The sequence below is a fragment of the Emys orbicularis genome, chromosome 1, assembly GCF_028017835.1.
Source record: "Emys orbicularis isolate rEmyOrb1 chromosome 1, rEmyOrb1.hap1, whole genome shotgun sequence".
In the NCBI taxonomy this organism is placed as follows: Eukaryota; Metazoa; Chordata; order Testudines; family Emydidae; genus Emys; species Emys orbicularis.
The window spans coordinates 96,250,498-96,272,818 of record NC_088683.1 but is presented as its reverse complement, the minus strand read 5'-3'; the positions used below and the strand labels follow the sequence as shown (position 1 = coordinate 96,272,818).

At 47.2% G+C, this 22,321-nt stretch overlaps 1 protein-coding gene across 3 annotated transcripts in view; it reads left to right on the top strand.

Moving 5' to 3' along the window:
* The first annotated feature begins 19,633 nt into the window (after positions 1 to 19,633).
* EP300 (E1A binding protein p300) overlaps positions 19,634 to 22,321 on the top strand; it is a 120,941-nt gene continuing 118,253 nt past the window's right edge. For all 3 annotated transcript variants that reach the window (XM_065417487.1, XM_065417488.1, XM_065417486.1), the window contains exon 1: positions 19,634 to 20,311. In XM_065417487.1, coding sequence (XP_065273559.1) covers positions 20,218 to 20,311 — 94 coding nt within the window. In that variant the 5' untranslated portion in view covers positions 19,634 to 20,217. The remainder of the gene's footprint in view (positions 20,312 to 22,321) is intronic.

Below are 22,321 nucleotides of genomic sequence, written 5' to 3'. Positions count from 1 at the left end.
GGCGGGACCTTCCACCGCCTACGGTGGCAAAAAAGCTGGCGGTGCTCCTGCCAGAAACCAATAAAAGGTATCTCACTTTTCTTTTACTTCAGTTGCTTTCCCATGTAATTCAGTCCATATGTTTATTCCTCTGAGGGAAGCAGTTTGACCTGATTATGAAAAAAAAAAGTGATAGAAATATTATAGGACATCATTAAGATTGAGGTGTTTACTAGCATAATCCTATCAAGTCTAATCTATGGATTATTTTATTATTAATATTTTATTAGCAGCACACTTTAGGAGCTACCACAATCTAAGCATTTTCCAGATATTCAAGAGGTCAGTCTCTCCCTGCCCCACAAAGCTTATGGTCTAAGGACAGACAGCTAGAGGTAGGGGATGGAAAGCAAATAGAGGCTTTTTGTTTTTTCTACAAGTCAACCTGCTATTTTACTTTATCTAGCGATCTTTTTGGAATGACATAACTCCACATTTGTTTTAGTCTTCTCTTCTAGGCCCCAATCCAGCAAACACGTATGTACTTAACTTTACTACCACAAAGAGTCGCATTGAATCAATGGGATTACTCAGGTAGTAAAGTGAAGCAAACATGTACATGTTTGTAGGACCAGGGCCCTTGAGAACCAGAGCTTCTCAGAATTTTCACTTCTAACAATAACTTAGCTATGTTTGAGTTGGTTGGGCAGTAAGGGATGAATTTTTAAAGGTATTTATGTAGCTAACTCTGCCTAAATATCTTTACAAATCTGGCACTAGTTCCTTACCAGATGGGTTCAGGGACTGCAAACTTTGTCTGTAGACTTACTGAAGCCACAATAAACTTTAAAGGGACACGGTTGGTAAACCCACACAAAAAATGCAGTATCTAAGACTAATTTAGTCTTAGATACTGCATGTGTCCCTGAGTACCACTGCCATTTTTGTGTGGGTTTACAAACATTCTATTACAAAACATGTTTTTCTTTTTGCTGTTGCTGTGTGAAGGATCAACACAAGCAATCGGGTAGTCAGTTTCCCCTAAGTGTTGTCAAATACACAGAGTTAACAAAAACAGAAAGTGTTTTTTATTCTCTGTAATATTTTAGTTATTGTAACCTTAGGAGTTATATTACCTCTTATTGCTACAAATAATGTGAGACAGGTGAGCTTTTTAAAGGTGATACCTTTAACTGACACTGACATAACAATGTCCATCTTTTATTTGGAATAACCCCTTTGGCCCACCTACCATATTGTCACAAAATACAGCTTCTATGTGTTTGATAAGGACTACAAACTCATCTACTACACTGTAAATATAATTTGTGGACTGCTCTCCAACAATCACATAGGGACCACCAATAAAAACGCAAGCCCTATTCCACAACTTCCTCCTGTACATTGGCAAAAAGAAGCCCTGACATATCCTCTGTTATCCAACTCATGTAGTCCAAAACTAACATTGTCTCAGATTTCTAGATTGCCTGGTCCATAAAGAATAATCTACCTCATCCTCCCTCCAAAGCATATAGTGGCTGTATTTAGTCTCAATACCTCCTTTACTCAGTTTGATAGGGCTCAGATGTTAGTCCATAAAGAAATTGTGTACCTTTATCCTTGCCTGAAAATATGCAGAAACCACCTAATAAGATATTTATCATATACTGAGACTGCAGGGTAAACAATATATAATACAGCAGTTGAGAATATGAGTTCAGAGAGCAGGTTGTTTGTAACACCAATGAATTTCAGACTTTTAATCTTTAAAAAACAAACAAAGCTTACTGTAACAGGGCACTCCTCTCATGAGCACCCCCACCCCCCCCTTAGCCAAGTGGGTGTGCCTGCACACTCTCTCTCTGTGGTGTGTCTTTGGTGACTCAGCCCTCCAGCCGAGTCTCACACAATCTATGTGATGAAAGCAAAGCAGAACCCCTTCCAGGGTTCAAGTCCACAAAGGGTCTCTTAGTGCCTCCTATAATGTCTCCCACAAGTTGTCCCTGCTCCAGGATAGAGCAGTGCCCCAGGGCTCCCTCCCTAGTGACACAGTCTTCACCCTCTTAGGGCCTTCCCACCCACTACTCCAGGGCACAGCCCAGGGACCCTATTGATAGCAGCTGATTGTCATGTCCCTTTATCTAAGTCACACCACTGCTCTAATTCCCTGAGCCACTTCCACACAGCCCTGCACCCTCTTCACCCTTACCTCAGGGCCTTGTTCTGATGGAGTCATCACAACCAGCTCAGGGCTCCTTCTCAATCTCCCTGTCTTCTGGCAGCACTAGGTCAGCCAAGGTCCAGCAGCTCTATCCACACTCCTCCAGCTCTAACAGGGAACTGCTCTCAGGCAGGCCCTGCAGCTCTTCTTATAATAACTAGCCTGCTGGGCCCTGATTGGTTGCTTCCCACACAGCCACTCTAGGCAGCTTGGAGGATCTCTCTACTGGCCTTTTTGAGGGTGGGGTGTAGCAGGGCTCAAGGCCTCCAGCAGGGTGCCTCAGGGCCTAGTACATCCCGTCACACTTACTCTTAGCTTTGAATTTCAAAATATTAATTTTTCTATAACTTCAATGTTTTCATAAGGCTTTATTCTTAGATAAACTATCTTTACAACCCTGCCTCTGTCTTAAAGATTTCTCTCAGAAACTAGTTATATATGCGCTATAGAAGCAACTTTGGAAGAGTTTGAGCAAAACCCCATTTGCATAGTACCTGTTGGTGCTGGGGGAAGACACTAACAAGCTGCCTTAAACGCTGAATGAGGGAAACTTGTTGAGGTCAGCTAAGGGAAAGAATGGGAAGTTGTGGGGGGCTATAAACTTGCATTTATTCTTTCTCTCATCTTTTTTCTGAAAATGGCTCTCTTGCTTTGGTGCATCTTCAAGATTACTCCTGAGGGCAATCTGTGCCAAAAAATTAAAAATTCTGCACAAAATATTTTAAAATTCTGCAAATTTTATTTGTGAAATAAATGTGGAGGCTCTGGCATGGCACTGGGGAGCACAGGCCACTGGCTTCACAGATGTGGGAGATCACTGTGCAGCTCCCCCCCGGGATATGGACTCAGCGGTGAGCCTGCACCCAACCATGACACAGCAGAAGGACCAGGCCTGCCCTAGAAACACCCCAGTGTTGCAGGCACAGAGGCCCGAGGACAGCAACAGCGGGTTTCGTTGCCCGGCGTGCTTCGCGCCAATAAACATACCGGGGTGGAGAAACAATCAAAGTTTATTTGAGATCTCAAAGTGGTGCAAGGAGACAGGCAAGTCTCAAATCGAGCACACCAGCAAAAAAAACAGTTTCTCTCCTCATATACTTTTCACAACTAAGCCCCCCCTCTCTCCCCCTCTACCACCCCCCCTCTACTCCCCCTCCCCTCTCTACCGAAGGCATGTTTATACATTTAAGCCGTTAAATCATTCTAGGGCTATAAATCTAGCTTGTTAGTAACATTCCTCTAAACAGTTATTTGGTTCTGTTTACCCTTAGTTTATTACCCCTTCTACAGCTAGAAACATGCAAACCTCATCATTATTGCTTGGTACCTGGGTATGAACAAGGTCATAATTGGTAACTGGCTATTTACACATTCCAATTCCTGTCCTTGGCTTTTGAGGTCGATTAGAGTTAAACATGGAAGGACAGAGTTTAAACATGGAAGAACTCTGGCTCATATAGGCCTAGTAACCCCAACAGTTCCCTCCTTTGAGAATACTCAACAAACTTTTGGCTGAGTTTTCTCATATTCTGTAGACAAGATACGATTGAGTGCCATAGAGCTGGGGTTCTCAATGAGAGGGTATGCTGGGATTTCTGGGGAACGGGGGGCACAAAGCTTACGGAGGAGCAATTTAAAACAAGCAATTAGGAGGAGGGTGACCAGGCACAGTACCACACCTGTGAGGAGGAGACGCACAAGGCTATTTCCTAGTCCTCCTAGGTTGGGCAACCAACTCCAAAGGGAATCAAAAACTGTGGGTTCCCTTTCCTGAGCCTTCCACTGCTCAAAAGCCTGTTCGGCTGACAGGACGTGCTTGTTAATGTCCTGTGAGTTTTCTGGGACATAAGTACAACATTCACTCCCAATAAGGACACACACCCCGCTCTGAGAGGCTAAAACATAATCTAAGGCCTGTCTGTATTGCAGGGACAGCAACCGGAGCTGGTAAAGCTCTGAGTTAAGGCTTTTCTCTATGGCCAAGGTCTCATTGGCATACTTGGTGAGAAACACAGAGAGCCTACGATAAAATTGAGCCAGTCGTCCTACCCCATAGGATGGGAGAAAGATCATACCCAATCTGTCTCCTTCTGTAATGGGCTCTGGGGTGGCATACAAAGATCTACGCTGCCTAGGGCGGCCAGGGGGCAGTTTAGGGAAGACACGAAGGGGAGGGGCAAGATATCCTAGATAGCAGCTTCCATACCACCGATGCGGTAGCCACTTATAGGCAGAGGTACCGCAAATATAAAAGGAGTGGCCATTCCCCACCAAGCCATTATAACCGCTACTCCACCTATTTGTTTGTCTGTCATTAAACGATCCGAACCGGGCGGTAGAGTCGGATTTGCCGTTAACATAGACAGGGATGGAAGCGTCACTGTCAGGGGATAAATAATACTGACAGGTGCTATTCCCAGCAAACCAGGTGTGATTGCTGGACTTAAACTGTCGATAGCACACCAAACCAGGGGCCACTGGCCGCAACCTAATAGGGGAAGGGATATACGTTGAGTTGGCCTGCGACTTCCAGGGGTCGTCCCTTAACGCATACTGGGACTCAATGGTACAGTTCTGCGACAAGGGGGTATCCGAGGCATTTTTCCCCCTACTGAACCATCCCCAACAGATATCTGACCAATTCTGGGGAACTACCCTCCAGGGTAACCCTGCAGCATGGTGCGGGATTTGGGAGCATACCCAGCAGTTGGAGAGGTTAAACTCTTGGGCAAAACAAACCTTCAGGGACTCATGTGTGTTTCTCTCTAAGTTAGTAGGGATTCCTTTCCATCCCGCATGTGCCTGGGGGGAAACGGGAGTTAACAAGAGGAGTGTCTTTATGGCAAAGAACACCACTGTGGCAGACCCTGGACCTGAACTCATATTGGGCAGGTGACCCTAGGGCCTAACAATCACAATTCCCCAAATACCCACAAAATAACAATTACCAATAGCAAGCAGATTAAAAACAACAGGGACCAGGCCACCAGTTTAGGCCGGCCCTGTGAAAATAAACACAACCAACGCTCAGAGGTCTCGCGGGGAGTGCGCTGTGACTGTCCAAAGAGAGCACAGGGCATTCCCAGCAGACACTATTGTCGCCTGAATAACAGCTTAAGTCCCAGATCGTCGCTGGCAGTCTTCTCTGCAGGCTGGACGGTCCACCGTTCAGGAGCAGGCACTGCTTTTAGGCGAGAGTGATGAATCCAGTTCTTGTGTCCCTCAACCTTTGCTGCTGTATGGGAGACCAGCAGGACGGTGTGAGGTCCCTTCCACTTCTCTTGGAGAGGCTCGTCCTTCCAAGTCCGAACGAGTACGGAATCGCCTGGCTGCAAGGAGTGGATCGGGGCATCCAGCGGGAGAGGCTGCAAATCTTTGGTATACCTGTGGAGAGAACAAAGAACAGCAGACAGAGAGCACATGTACTGAGATAAGAAGCCACACCCCATTTCCCACTCCCCTGCCAGAACCGGTGTATCATTCATAGGCCATGCCCTTCCAAACATAATCTCGAAGGGACTGAGCCCTAACCTGCCCTTAGGGAGAGCGCGAATGCGGAGCAAAACAAGGGGCAAAGCATCAGGCCACTTAAGGGAAGCCTCTTGGCAAACCTTTGAGAGGTGCCGCTTAAGAGTCTGATTTGTACGCTCCACTACCCCACTGGCCTGCGGTCGCCATGGCGTGTGAAGCTTCCAGGGGATCTGTAGGGCATCCGATATCTTCTGAACGACCTGGGATGTGAAGTGTGTTCCATTGTCAGATTCCATCCACTGGGGGAGCAATCTGAGCCTTACTCTGTGCTACTCGATATCCTTGGAGTCCAACAAAGTTCAGGAGGCTCACAGTGGCTTTAAGGCAAGAGGTTAGACCCACAGCAGCAATTAACAAGTCATCCACATATTGCAGGAGGAGGACTTCGTCCTCGTTGTCCCACTCCTCCAAGTCTCTAGCCAGGGCCTGGCTGAAAAGGGTGGGGGAATTTTTAAATCCCTGGGCCAGCACTGTCCAGCAAAGCTGCTTTCTAACCCTCCTTTTGTCCTCCCACTCGAAGGAGAAAATCTCCTGAGACTGGGGGTCAACCGGAATCGTGAAGAAAGCATCCTTTAAATCCAGGACTGAAAAATGGGTGTACTGCCCCCCTATAGAGGCCAACAATGTATACCCGCTCATTAACTGCCCTCAGGTCCTGGACCAGCCGGTATGTGCCATTGGGCTTTTGTACAGGCAAGATAGGAGTGTTCCAAGCTGACTGGCATTCTCGAAGTACCCCACACTTTAGGAACTGGTCTATAGTCTCCTGCAGTCCCTCTCTGGCTTCCCTTTTGATCGGATACTGCTTGATTCGCACTGGACCTTTTCCTGGCAAGAGCTGAGCAGTAATAGGAGTATGATGGGCTGCCTTTCCTGGGATCCCTGATGCCCATACCAGAGGAAAAACCCGCTTCTCCCACTGACTCCACTCTGGGGCTTGCATAGCTGAGGGCTCAATTGCAAGTGTCATTATCCAGGCATTCTCTGGGGGTAAGGTAAGGCTTATTTCATCTTGAATGAAATGCAGGGTGGCACCTAAGCGACAAAGCAGGTCCCGTCCTAATAGTGGCGTTGGACAATCGGGGAGGTAAACCAGTCTGTGAGATAGAGTTCTGTTTCCCAAAGCACATTCCGCTGGGGCATATACTGGGCACTTAGTTCCTTTCCCTGTGGCTCCCACCACAGTGAGGGAATCTGCCACAGGCAGCTGAAGGGGTTGGTTTACAGCAGTTCGTGCAGCTCCAGAGTCTATTAAAAAGTCTATGTCCGAATCTCCCACCCGCATTTTTACTCGGGGTTCTAGGGGCAGGATAGTCCGTCTCCCCTGACACCCCTATTCTTGATCCTCTGCTGCCATCATAGGGGTACCTTCCCTTTCGGGGCACTCATTTTTCCAATGTCCCTCCTTTCGGCATATGGCACACTGGTTGCAACCCAGACGCCTTTCCTGTAAGCCAGGGCACCCACGCCCATGTCCTCTCATTCCCCGGCCCCTTCCACCTTCCTGAAATCTTCCCCTGCCACCAGCCTGTACTGCTGCAACCATCATTTTCACTTGCCTCTTTTCCTTTTCTCCCTCCCTAAGGCTGTAAGCCCTGTTTGCAGTTTCCAGAATCTGTGCCATTGTCATGCCCATCAAATCCTCCTTTTTCTGCAGTTTCCTTTTAATATCAGGGGCAGCACGGCTGGTAAAGATACCCTTTATAATTGCCTCAGTAGCCTGATCATCAGGGTTTGCATTAGTAGTTTGCCTAATGGTATCCCGAATACACTGCAGAAAAGCAACCAGACTCTCTTTTGGCTCCTGTACTAACTCATACGGCTTAGCCCAATTGTTATGTCGGACAGCTGAGTGTCGGAGACCATGTAATAGGAGCTCCTTGTATACAGTGAGACGGGTGAGATCAGCCGGCACGTTGGGATTCCACCAGGGGTCTGCTGTAGGGACCTGGACTGCAGCAACAGGGACGTTTGCTGCATCTGCCTCATGTCTATGCTGTGCCTCCTCCCGTGCCTTAGACACAACCTGATTTCGCTCCACCTCAGACAGCAGGGTCCGCATAAGGATATTACAGTCATCCCAGTCAGGCTTATGGCTAGCCAGACACCCTTCAAAGACCGAGATAAACTTGCTTGGATTCGTAGAAAATTCCCCTGCCTGTGTCTTAAAAGCTGCGAGGTCCACTGGGTTAAAAGGCACATGGGTATGAACCTGCATTGTAGTGGCTGGGCGATTATCTGTTCCAGTACGGGCTATCCGAGTCTCAGTAATCAATGGATAGAATCCCACCGAGGGGGCAATCTCTGGGACCTGAGGCACCCTGTCTTTATATGGTGGGGGTGTTGGAGCTGAAGGGGACACCGACTCTGCCATCACAACTGGGGGAGGGTTCTGGGGACTAACAGTAGTTACTACCGAACCTGTCGGAGTCAAATTACACCTTTGCAAAAGATCTGACCTATTTCTTAACAACATAAACAACTGTACATACATATGTTCATTCCATTTACCCGTACGCTGACAAAACAAAAGCAATTGAAGGATCGTATTATAATTAAGTGATCCCTCCGGTGGCCACCTTTCCTGGTCCTCTAGCTGATATTGAGGCCAGTCTACTGTACAGAATTTTTTCAGTTTACTTTTAATCAACGGATCCGATCCAAACACTTTCCAGTTCACCAGAATGCATTCTAAGGGCGTACACCTTGCCCTGCCTGCAGTACTCTGTCCCTGCCCCATACTCTAGGGAGACACTGGGCGTCCCCAGGTCAAAACAGGTCAAGTCCCCACTGGACTGTTCCTACCTTATCCAAGGGTCCGGTTCTGCACCGTCGCCCGCAGCTGCTTCTCCACTAATCGAGCGCGTTGCACCGTTGTACCCTCCGGGGTTGACCAAACCACGTCTCCGCCGAGGCCCCCGATGAAGTCACCGGTGCGCGCTGGGCGTCGGTCGTCGCCGCAATCCGTCGACCTCCGAGACGGGTCCGGGCAAGGCTAAATTTCAGCCTCGAGCCCACCCAGGGACGCCAAGACTGTTGCCGGCACAGAGGCCCGAGGACAGCAAGAGCGGGGCTCGTTGCCCGGCGAGCTTCGCGCCAATAAACATACCGGGGTGGAGAAACAATCAAAGTTTATTTGAGATCTCAAAGTGGTGCAAGGAGACAGGCAAGTCTCAAATCGAGCACACCAGCAAAAAAACAGTTTCTCTCCTCATATACTTTTCACAACTAAGCCCCCCCTCTCTCCGCCTCTACCACCCCCCCCCCTCTACTCCTCCTCCCCTCTCTACCGAAGGCATGTTTATACATTTAAGCCGTTAAATCATTCTAGGGCTATAAATCTAGCTTGTTAGTAACATTCCTCTAAACAGTTATTTGGTTCTGTTTACCCTTAGTTTATTACCCCTTCTACAGCTAGAAACATGCAAACCTCATCATTATTGCTTGGTACCTGGGTATGAACAAGGTCATAATTGGTAACTGGCTATTTACACATTCCAATTCCTGTCCTTGGCTTTTGAGGTCGATTAGAGTTAAACATGGAAGGACAGAGTTTAAACATGGAAGAACTCTGGCTCATATAGGCCTAGTAACCCCAACACCAGGGCCCTGCCCCTCCATGCCAGGTGTACCAGATGCGGGCAGGCAGGCAGGCTCAGCAAGGCAGGATCCAAGTGTGGAAGGGCTTAGTGTGGGGGGATCCAAATGTGGCTTGAGAGGGTTCTGTGTGGGGCAATCTGGGTGCAGGCGGCTCAGTGGAGGCTCCAGGTGTGTGGGGGATCTGGATGCACAGGGGCTTGTTGGGGGGTTCTGGGTGCAACAGTAATGGGACTCTGCGGGGGGGTCCAGAAACCTGGGTATGGGTCTGACACGGCCCGGAATACCGTGCAAGGGAAGAAGTAGTTCCGTCCTCCCTAGCCCAACCCGGACTAGCAGCTGAGCCCAGTGCAGGGTAGGAGCCACCAGCCGAGTCTTCCCCAGTTCCGCCTCCTGCCCCACAATGATTTACTTCTCTGCCGGCTGCCCTGGGCACCCAATATGTACTGATGGGGAGAGCTGCCTGACTGCTCTTGTGGCTTATCTTTGCTTCCCTGTCAAAAAGTCATTTTTCTGCAGGGAAGCAAAGAAATCTGCGGGGGACATATATTCTGCACATCTGCAGTGGCACAGAATTCGCCCAGGAGTAATCTTCAGAGAATGCAGTTCTGGGTAGCTGAATGTGGATGGCGTGGGAGAAAAAACGGTTGAGAACCCTGGCTGGGATCCAGAAACAGACTTTGGCATTGCCATGCTGGTCATCATGATGGCACCTAACTTTTAGGCACCTAGAAAATCACAAGAACAGCTCTGTGATCCACAAAGTCAAGCGAGGGGCCTATGCTCCCTATACAATGAATGGGGAGAGTGAGGTGCCTAAGAATGCCATTCACAAAAGCCAGCATGCTAGTCAGGGAGCCACCTAAACTTGCCAATGGGAATTCTAAATTAGAGGCATGTGTGCTAAGCCCCGCCCCTCTCTCAGAGATAGGCGCTGAAATCCAGGCTGCAGGGAGGTGCCCCTCTACATTATCTTTGTAATCCATGAATGGGAACCCACCGCCTGGAGTCAGGCGGCTTTGCAGCCTAAGCTGGTTTTTGAAGGAATGAGTTAGGTGCCTGCCTCTCTTCACCCAAAATGGGGGTGAGATGAGGTGGCACCCACCTTGTAACTTTTAGCCCAGTAGTTAGAGCTTTCACCTAAGATGCGGAAGGCCCAGGTTCAATTCCCCCCTCTCTGCTAGAGGCAGGAAGAAAGGATTTGAAGAGGGATCTCCTACCTCTTAGGCAAGTGCTTTAACCACTGAGACTGGGGATATTCTGATGTGGGGCTCCCTTAATCTCTCCTGTTGAAGCTGCTGCACTCTGGATAACTAATGAAAGAGTTCTGGAGCAGCAGGACTGGGCCCAGGGTCTCCCACCTCCGAGATGGGTGCCCTAACCACAGGGCTACAAGAGTCTCTCTCTCTCGCTAGCCCAATAATGGTTCCACTGTGAATAAGTACTTAATCATTGGGGGGCAGTAGTGCTCATGCCCAGAGGTAGGAACATAGGAATTGAGGGAATTTTTAATCTGAAAAGCTTAGGCACCAAGTGAGTTTAGGTGCCTACAAGGTTCAGTGGGAATTTTATGGATTTCAATGGGGCCAAAACTGGGACTTACATGCCTAATCCCCAGAGTTAGGTGCCTAAGTCTAGAATTTAGAAGCCTAAGTGCCTTTGTTCCCACACACGCACCCCTTAGAGCTCCCACAATACTCGCATACTGAGGAAGCAGGAAGAGGGTATTAACACCCCCCACACACAAACTCCCACCCAAATTCATGTAAAGACACCTGCAGAGTACAAAAACACTCACGAAAAATGTAGTATTGAAAAATGATTCATTGACAAGCTAACGTAATAGGCATTAATTCTTCATAAATATCCCATGCAGACCAACTGAAACTACATTTCTATTTAAAAATATGCAAGCCTATGCTTCATTTCCATTTTCAACTTACAAAAGCAAAGCAAATAAACACAAAACAAAAATAAACAAACTACCCCCTCCTCTAAACCTTGCTGCAGGGTATTTCCTGGGTAATACCTGGCTAGAGCTAAAGATTTTAGGAACTCTTGGCCAGTCAATAATCCCCATTAAACTGCAAAAAGGCTCTGTGACTGATGGTTATTAATTATTGTGTAATTTAGCATATAACATAAGAGATTTGCTGTGGGTTCATACCAAGCCTAGAAAGGGGAATGTGTGTATATATTTGAAATACACAGTATAATTATATATATATAAAATATCACCTTATATATGATTAAAATATTATAGTTCTGTTTAATACATGTGGGCCAAATTCTGTTTTGTAATTTGGTGTAAATCTGCAGTAACTTCTATGCCACTGAGCTAAACTATGCATTATAGATGGTGGGAAGCAGTAGATATGGTATATCTTAACTTTAGTAAGGCTTTTGATACTGCCTCGCATGACTGTCTCACAAACAAGCTAGAGAAATACAACCTAGATGGAGCTACTATAAGGTGGGTGCATAATTGGTTGGAAAACACCATTCCCAGAGAGTAGTTATCAGTGGTTCACAGTCAAGCTGGAAGGGCATATCGAGTGGGATCCCACAGGGATGGGTTCTGGGTCCAGTTCTGTTCAATATCTTCATCAATGATTTAGATAATGACATAGAGAGTACACTTATAAAGTTTGCGGACAATACCAAGCTGGGAGGGGTTGCCAGTGCTTTGGAAGATAGAATTAAAATTCAAAATGATCTGGACAAACTGGAGAAATGGTCTGAAGTAAATAGGATGAAATTCAATAAGGACAAATGCAAAGTACTTCACTCAGGAAGGAACAATCAGTTGCACACATACAAAATGGGGAATGACTGCCTAGGAAAGAATACTGTGGAAAGGGATCTGGGGGTCATAGTGGATCACAAGCTAAATATGAGTTAACAGTGTAACACTTGCAAAAAAATCTGAGAATTGTGTTTGCTGTATTAGCAGGAGTACTGTAAGCAAGACACGAGAAAAAAAATTATTCTGCTCTACTCCACGCTGATTAGGCCTCAGCTCGAGTATTGTGTCCAGTTCTGGGCACATTTCAGGAAAGATGTGGACAAACTGGAGAAAGTCCAGAGAACACCAACAAAAATGATCAAAGGTCTACAAAACATGACCTATGAGGGAAGGTTGAAAAAAACTGAGTTTGTTTAGACTGGAGAAGAGAAGACTGAGAAGGGATGTGATAACAGTTTTCAAGTACATAAAAGGTTGTTACAAAGAGGAAGGAGAAAAATTGTTCTCCTTAACCTCTGAGTCTAGGACAAGAAGCAATGGGCTTAAATTGCAGCAAAGACAGTTTAGGTCGGCCATTAGGAAAAGCTTCCTAACTGTCAGGGTAGTTAAGCACTGGAATAAATTGCCTAGGGAGGTTGTGGAATCTCCATCATTGGAGATTTTTAAGAGCAAGTTAGACAAACACCTGTCTGGGATGGTCTAGAAATACTTAGTCCTGCCATGAGTGCAAGGGACTGGACTAGATAACCTCTCGAGGTCCCTTCCAATCCTACGATTCTATGATTTGCTTTCAAATACAAACCCACATGTGAATATACTACTATCACCCTTCCAATTTTTTATTTCCTGTGACGGGGCAACCAGCTCCCATCAGGCATGTATGTCCCTGGCTGACGGATAGGGGAACATCCTGCAGAGGCAGAACAGCTGCAATTTTCCAGTAAACAGCTGCAGAGCAACTGGTGGCATCTCTTAGCAGGGCATGGTGGGATAGCTGGTGGTGTCACTACCTCTATCAAATGCCACATAGATCCTATGATAAGTATGTCAAAGCAAATAAACACCGCCTTAAAATAAGTTTTGCCAGGGCAGGTGAGGCTTGGTAGCCTCGACAGGGCCCTAGGAGAAGGGAAACACCCATTTCAAACCAAGGGTGCCAGCTTGGACAGAGGACCTGAAAAGCTTGTCCAATAGATATGTTAATGTGAACTGATGTTGATGTCACATGATGTCCATGTCAGATGGTTAGGGTGTTCCCTGCAAGAGACTTACAGTCTTATCTGACTATTGTAACTGGGCAATGGCAGCTAAAATTAAAGAAGCAAGTCGAGTGGAGTGAGCTAAGATATGCAAGTTGAAATGCAGGAATGGTGACCGGAAGAAACTTGGAGGTATTTAAGGTCTTAAAGAGGAGAACAGTAAAAGTGACACATGTACAAAAGACTAAATGGAAAAGGTGTAAGCCAAGATACTAGTGGAGGGTCACAAAATCTACTATTCAGAGAGTTCAACCTCCTATAATGGTGTTGGAGTTATGCTGAATTATACCATGCACAGGCATATGATAGAGGTTTCCAGAAGGTCAAACCAACTAATGAGTGTTGACCTGTGCCAGGGAGAGGTAAATAGCCATATAAGTGGGAATGCACCACAGCTAGGATAGAATCAAAAGGTAAAAGAGGAGTTTTTAGATGAGTTATTGTGCCTTATTGGAAACATATCATCCAATGAGAGAGGAGCAGATCACAGTTCCAACATGTGCATTTAGAAGGATGGGTACGAAGCAGTCCACAGAGGGCATGGCATTGGAACCAGAAACTTCAAGGGGGAAACGGTCTTACAGACTTTTCTGCAAAAACAACAGGAGTACTTGTGGCACCTTAGAGACTAACAAATTTATTTGAGCATAAGCTTTCGTGGGCTACAGCCCACTTCATTGGATGCATAGAATGGATGGAACACACAGAAAGAAGATATTTATAGGCTTTTCTGGCATTGGACTTGGTGATTGCAAACACACCCTTTCTGAAGAGGGAAAGCCACCTAATAACCTATGCCAGTGGTGTCAAATTGATTTCTTTTTAACAAGAAGAAGAGAGAGATCATGAATAATGACTTGTAAGGTAATACCTAGCTAATGACAGAGTGCTGGGAAACAACAGCTGAGCTAGCACTCTGGTCACTTCAACACCAGTTAATCTCTACCTCTCCCACGTAGATCTGACAGGGCCCAATTAGTGTATTAGAACGAGTTGGGGAGGACTAATGAGCCAATTGGCCCATTAACACAGGAAGCGTAAAAAGGCACGGGAAAAGAGTGCAGGAGAGAGATAGGCAAGCTAGCAGAGCCAGAACCACAAAGGATCTCTGGGTAGAGGGATCTCTTCCCTTTTTTCTCCTTGGTAGAGAACTGAGGAGAAACCTGAAACTGTACATAATTATGGTGTATGGATCAGTAATGTGGTGGGAAGAGCAAATGTAAATAGACTACACTGGGGGGTTTAACAACTGAAGGTCTCTGAGTCTGCATAGAGAGAGCAGAAGACAGGAGCAGGACATCACCGTGTCACCCCAGTGAGTGTACTGGAACCAGCACAGACTTCTTCTTATGGACTTCCATATGCAGAGTCCTCAAAACACCAGAACCCCTGAGCACTGGAAAAGCCTAAGTGGTGGAAACTTAAAACTGGAAATAAATAAATAAAAAAAATCTTTAAACAAGTAGTGATGGGTAGACTTCTTGGGATGTGTGGAGGATAACTGGCACAAATTAAAGTTAACATTGCTGGAAATGGCACATGAAGTCCTTGGAGTGGTGAAACCAGTACCAAAAAGGATTTGAAGGGAGACTTAGTGGTAGAATCCTCAAGTTAAAGAATCCGTTGAGAAGAAAAAGGGAACGTTTAAAAAATGGCAGGCCAGTGGCTTGAGCAATAAGATGGCATATATGGAGGAAAATAAAGAGGCCAAATAAGTATTGTGACAGCTAAAAATTTGGCTTGTGGCAAGCTATATAACAGATTAGGAGGTTATGAGAGAGAACAGACCATCTACAAACTCGCTTAGGCGAGAAAGAAAACGATAAGGGATGTAAAAGTGTTTGCTTATATTAGAAATTAACATGGTTATTGCAAACGAATGGTGAACCAATCAACAAAGTCTGGACTGTTCATTTTGAAAGAGTGATCAAGGAGGAGGATCCAAGAATCTGTAAACCAACCTGTGGTGTGATAGATTGCATACAGGAGGAAGAGGATGTAGAGGCACTTATGAAAAAGAAAAGGAGAAAGCACCTGGGACTGATGAAGTACTGGTGGATGCGCTGACATCATTGGGAAGGGAAAGTGTCAAGTATTTTACAAGTCTGTTCAATTATATTCTCAAGAAAAAGAAATTGTTGGATGAATGGTGTAAAGTGGTGTAAATTGTCAGATGAATGGTGTAAATGGTGCCTTGTAGCGATGTGGTGACTCACCCCTGTGGCACCTCCTGTCGGTCATCCTGGGAATTAGCTCTTTTGACCCAGAGCACCCTCTGCAGGCCAGTGTCCCGCTTGCCACTGGTCCCCATGCCCCTCCCAGACCCAGTGCCCCTTGTCTTTGGGTGCTGCCCCCTAGCAGTGCACCCACTCTCTGGGTCTCCCCACCCACTATCCCCACCTCACCTCAGTATGGCCACTGCCAGTCATTAACTAGCCCCCATTCCCTGGGGCAGACTGCAGTGTAAGTGCCACTCATCACTGGCAAGGGGGATTTGGACCTGCTGCCTCTGTCTAGCCTTGGGCTGTCCCGTACAACCTCAGTACCTGTTTGGCCTTACATTAGGCCTGCAGCCTGGGGGCTTTGCAGGCCAGAGCTTCCCCAGCTCCTCTGGCCTTCCCCCAGCCCTGCTCCACCTTAGGTACACTCCCCAGCAGTCAAGGCCAGTGCCCATCTCCCTCCACAGCTAGAGGAGACTGTCTGCTCTGGGGCCCCTGCCCTCTTATAAGGGCCAGCTGAGCCCTGATTGGGGCATGGCCACAGCTGAGCCTGCATCCCCAAACAGCCTGGGAACTGCTTGCTCCCAGCCACAGCCCTCTCCTGGGCTGTTTTAAGCCCTTTAAGGCTGGAGCGGGTGACCACCCTGCTACATGCCTGTTTTAAAACATAAAGGAGATATTACACTGTATGCTAATTATTGCCCAATTAAGCTGATATCACATCCTATGAAAATGTGGGAGAAGATTACTGAAAAGCATTTGTGTGGATCAGTTGAAATCTGGAAGGATTAGTAGGGACTTATGTGTGGAAGGAGTAAAATTTACACCATCGTTCTATGAATCCTCAAGGAGAAGCTCAGAGAAAAAAGGGGTGGCAACTGGATATAGTCTTTGTGGACTTGGAGAAGGCATATGACTATGTACCAAGAGAATGAGTTTTGTGGAATTTGCAACGGAGAGGTGTGCCAGAAGGATATGTCCGTTTGATCTGGTTATGTATGATGGAGTGACTACCACAGTCCAAGCCATATGAGGCTACAGCAAGCATTTCCAGTAAATGGCCTGCATCAGGGGTCAGCATTAGAGCCTTTTTTGTTTGTGGTTTTCATGGATGTGATAAGTGGGAATATATGAAGGGAGTCATCTTGGAATATGGTGTTCGCTGGTGACTTAGTGATATGTGCAGAAGATTGTGAGACACTGGAAACCAACTTTGATCAAGTGCAACACAGTTTTGAGCAGGTGGGACTTACAGTGAACTTTGGTGAGACTGAGGCTTTGATAACCGAGGGAGGAGGACCCACCACAAAGAATATTGCAGGCAGACAGTGTAGAAGAGTGAAATAATTTAAATACCTAGGATCAATGGTTGCTGACAATGGTTCCCTCCTACATGATGCCTGGCATCATATCAAAGCTGCTTGGTACAAATGGTAGGAGCTGACCTCAGTTCTCTGTGATAAAAATATACCAATACATTTAAAAGGTAGTGTGTAAAACTGTAGTTCAACCCATCCTAATGTACAGAACAGCGTCCTGGCCCACCACAAGAAAATAAATCAGTATGCTCTCCATTATGGAAATTAAGATGTTGAGATGGTGAGATGACTGGACATTCCTTGAGAGGAAATGAACTGAGGTTGTAACGGGGTTAATGAGGGTTATCCCAACTGAAGACAAGTTGAGGGAGGCTACGCTACATTGGTATGGACATGTTCAGCAGAGACCTGAGAGTTATATTGGTAGAATGGCCCTTGTGCTGATCTTGGACAGAAGATGACCAAGGGAGAGGACAAAGACATGGTACATGGACCAGATATCAGCAAACCGTAAAAATACTAATTTGCTTGACAGCCAGGTGTACAGTTATGAATTTTGAAAGAAGGCAATAAATGTTGCTGACCCTGAACAGGGAAGTGGCAAGAAAGAAGAAGACACTAATGTTTTTATTTAACCAAACAACTCCCCCTTCTGAGTTATCACCAGATTTTGTATCCCTGGATACATTCTTGCCTGTCTTTTAGGCCTAGCTCTTACAACTTGTTTTGCATGCATGGAGCCCTCTGGCTGCGCGCAGAGCCCGTTTTAAGTCACTAGGTCTGTGCACAGGTGTAGGGGTCTGCCCACATGGAACAAGATGCAGGATAGTGGCCATATATTTAAACTGCTGGAAGGGGCAGTGTCTTTATACCCAGGGAAGAGCAAAACACAATGTTGATGCATAGTAAATAACATTGTACAGTAGAGTAGGTGAGATAAGAATTTGTGTTTGTGAGAAACCAACCTTGCAAAATGTCATAAAAGCATATCAGTCCCAGTACAAAATCTATGAAGCTGTGCTTGCCGATGATGATAATGGTGGAGAAAAAAGTGTCCATGCCTGTATTTTAAATAAATAAAATTGCTTCTCCCCGGCAAGCAGGAAGGTGGAATTTTGCAAGGCTGGTTAGACACAGCTTTGCATCACACGCCTGCAGGATGATTGATCAACCATAGGTAGTACAATGATGTACTATACATATAGGTGCAGACAGTTTATCACACGTATACACAGCTGCCTGTGTAGAAACCTACATAGAAAATGGGCCAAGTCCTGCTCTGCTTACACCTGAGAAATCTCCCCCCCCCCGCCCCTAAATCCAGGGGTTTAGCTGTGGGGCCTTTGTCTATGCAGTGTATGCCGTGCAGGGGGAGCCGCACCGCGGGCTGTCGTGCCCCCGCCCCGCTGTGCAGCAGAGGAGCTGCCTGCTCCAGGTTGCGCCCCCCCGCCCCGCGCCTCAGCTGTAGGATTACAACAGGCCTGGCCCAAGCAACCACCACGCTGTATTTTTCCGCCGACTTATAATTCACGGTGTGGGTGGGGGAGAAATGTTTTTTTTCCCTCCTTCTCCTTCCCCTTTAAGAGGCGGAGGTGAGGGAGTTTGCGGAAGGGAAAGATGAGCAACGCACGCTGAGTGGTCGGCCTGGTCTCGTGACTGCAGCTAGCCCCGCCCCTGATTCTTCCCCCCCCATTCTAGCCTCCACCCCCCGTGTTCCATTGTGAGTGCGAGCTCCGCGCAGCCCCGCCCCCACCCCTAGCCCCGCCTCCTTTTTTCTCTTGGCTCATTTCCGGCCGCCGTCGCTCGCTTCCCTGTGAGGACTCGGGAGAGTGAAGAAACAACAGCCGCCATTTTGTTTGTGTGTGAGCGACTGAGGGAGGGCGAGAGAGACCGAGCCGGACGGGGCGAGCCAGAGGGCGGGCAGCGCAGAGATACCCAGGGGCCCGGGCGGGGAACCGGGAGAGAAGAGAGAGTCCGAGACCCATCCCCCACGTACATCACACCAGCCCCACAGCCAGCCGCCGAGAGCCAGGCAGGGGCAGTAGGGAACCTGCGCGCTCGGCCTCCTCGCTCAAAGCCCCGTCCTACCCCGCCCCGGTGCAGAGGAGACCCCCCCCGCGGTCTATTTAATCCACAAGGGGAAATTCCCCCTCTTGGCCCGGTATTTTGGGAGGCGTCTGGACCCCCGTTGGGGCCCCCGCCCCCTATGGCGGAGGCGAGAGGGCGTCCCAGCAGCGCCTGAGCGGCGGTGGGAGAGGCGGAGAGTGACCATCGCCGAGCGCAGGGGGTGGGGGAAGAGAGGAGCCTAACACCCCCCGCCCTGCCCAAACCCAGCGCTAATAACCATCCTCAGCCACTGGGGAGGGGGAAGGTAGCGCGAGAGAAGGGGGGAGGGGCCGGCTGCTTCCTCCTCCTCCTCCTCCTCCTGCTTTGGGATCGGTCCCTCCGCTTGCTCTGGGGGGCACCCTGCTCTTCGGGCTGAGAGAGAGCGCGGAGGGGGCGCTGAAACCCGCCCCTGCACCCCCACCCCGAGATCGGCGCTGCCTCCATCAGGACAACAACCCCTCCTTCTTCCCCGCACAACAAGATGTGAAGCGGAGACTCCTGGGACTTATCCTCACCCTCCTCATCCTTCCAGCTCCCCTCTCTGCAGCCATTAGTGCCTGGCGAGGAAGAAGCAGGGGGCGCTGGGGACCCCGCACACGCGCTGTTTTCCTCCCCTCCAGCCCCTTCGCGGGCGGTGGGTTTTTTTTTTTTTTTTTTTTGCAGGGTGGTGTTAGACAGGGAAGGAGCTGCTAGAGGAGGGTGATTTTTTTCTCTCTCTCCTTTTTCCTCCTCCTCTCCCCTCCTTCGCCCGCCTCCTTGTGGCGATGAGGAGGAGGAGAACGACGCCGAGGAGGAAGAGGCTGATGGCGGCGGTGAGGCGGCAGCAGGAGGAGGAGACCCCCCGGAGGATGAAGATGATGGTGGCAGAGATGAGGAAGCACCAGCAGCACAACAGCCGGGATTAATTTGACTAAAAACCCACCAGCCTCTTCTCTCCTTTTTTTTTTTTTTTTTCTGGCGGGGGCGCTTTCCGTGTTCTTCCCGTCCCCTCTGCCCGTGGCCCGGGGGAAAAGGCCTCTTCCCCACCCTACTCCCCACCTTTCCCCCCCGCTGAGCCGGTGCCACCCTACCAGAGACCAAACCCGAGGGGCAGAGAAAGGGGAACTTGGCCCCCCGCGTCCTCCAGATCCGTCGCTCGCTCTCCATAGTCTTCAGCTGCGTCGGGGGCCCGAGAGGAAGGCGAAGATTTTGGGGATCCCCCGTCTCTCTGCTCGTTGTGTTTGTCTAAAAAGAATTAAAAATGGCCGAGAATGTGGTGGAGCCGGGCCCGCCTTCAGCCAAGCGGCCTAAACTCTCCTCACCGGCGCTCTCCGTGTCCGCAAGCGACGGCACAGGTCAGTCTCAGGGGCCCAGACCCCCTCCTATATCCCAGCTGTACACCTAGAACCCTTTCTCTCGCCTTCTTTTCCCCATCTCCACTTCTTCTCTCCCCCTTACTGTCTTTCCATTTGTACCCCTTTTTCCTCTGCACCTATGTGTATTAATCTCATCGGAGGGTATTTAATTGCTCTTGTCCTTTATTTGTTGGACGTGATTGAGAGGAAAGCTGTTTGGTTTATTATGCATATGGCCATTTGCAGAAAAAGACTAACAATTTTACCATTTTCATCCTTTTTGTTATAATTATATCAAGTGCTCTCTCTCTCTCATATAAATTCTGATTATAGGCATAAAATAGTGCACACAAGCATCCTCTTCATCACTCTTAACTGTGTGTGTACACACACACATCTCTCTCTTAACGTTTGTCGGCTTATATGTAAGGATTTTATATCACTTTTTTTTTTCTAAATAAGGGATTGAATTCTCTTCCATTCCTCATTTTAGCCCTTGTTTGCATTCTGGTTATTCTGTTTACTTTTTTACCTTTTCCCTTCACCCTTTCTCACCCTATCCTTTCTCTGAGGAAGAGCGGTTCTGTTTTTTGTTAGAAATTTAGCTTAGTCTTAGTTTTTAAAGACCTAGATTGCAAATTTTAGTGATGTGTAGGGCTTTTTAAGAGCCTTTTTATCTTGATGCAAACACATAGCGTTTCATCTTATTTGCATTAAGAATCAATATGGAGCGCAGTTCATTTTGCATCTCCCATTTCTTTGCTGTGAGGCCAAAATGTCTGAAATTCCCATGTAGGTTTATTGGGTTGTGAAGATGAAGGGGGCTTGTTCTTTGCAATCCTGCAAGGATTTTTAACCGTGTTTTTTTGGGGGAGGAACAATCCATAGTTGCTCTGAAACCAAGCTAGAGGGTGTAAATTTTGGGTGTCCCAATCCCCAGCAAATGTAAACTGGTTGTACTGGAAATTAACAATAAGCTGTTCTTCTTTTCACTGCCTCTTATTAAGAAGCAGATAAATATTTGGTCATTTTGCTTTGAGAGTACTGAGCAACCTGCCCCTAGTTGTTTCTCAAAACTCGCTTTTAGACTTCTTAGCCAAAAGAAAACTTTGGGGACTCCCCAACTCTGTCTGTCTCCCCCTGCCATACATTGTCTAGTTACGGTTGTTGCTCCTTGTAGGCACCAGTTTTCTTGTTCATTGTAATTGATTGAGCTGCTAGGAAAATAAGTAAAAAATGGCTGGCCATCAGACAGTAAACAAGATGTTTAAATGTCTAGCTTTCAGTTGTGCACTGGTTTAACTGGAATCATCTTAAATAAAAAGTTTTTTTGCTGATCTTTTCTTCTGGATTAATGAAGTTTTAATTGGTGTATAATTTAAAAAAAAAGTTTGCCGAGAACTTTTAGAGCACATTAAGGCATAGGCAGTGTTACAGAGACTGTGAAAGAGGGGTGATGCATTTCTGTCCCAAAATCAACAGGTCCAGTCTCTAATAGAAGAGGGAGAATAGGAGGGGAGTTCCTCTTCCTCCACCCTGTCAGACCAGTGGTTGATTTTTAGCATTACTTAGAAAGCAAGTACTTGAATTCAGTAGCCTTCCTATATTTCCTTTCCCTGTCAAGTTGATCATTCAACAGGGAAATTGTTTTAGTTCAAAATCATATCATTTCCCCCCCTTCTTCATTGTGTGGAAAGTTCCAAATTTGACTTCAGGCTTTTTTGGGGGGGAGGGAATCAGGATACTGTTTAGAATAGTTGGACAGGTGGAAACTTTTTATGTATTTGATTGAAAGTATAAAAACACTGGTTGTGCCAGGCTACAGGGAGCTTATTTATATTTAACAAGTGCAGATGCTCAATATATTTATTGAGGTGACTTAATAGTTGAGGAATCATTGTATAAGTCTGATCAAACACTTACTACAGATATTTTAACTATTTCTTAGGAATTCAGATGTGACATAATAGTGGACAAAACAGAATGTACTTTGTTCATAAGACTTGTATA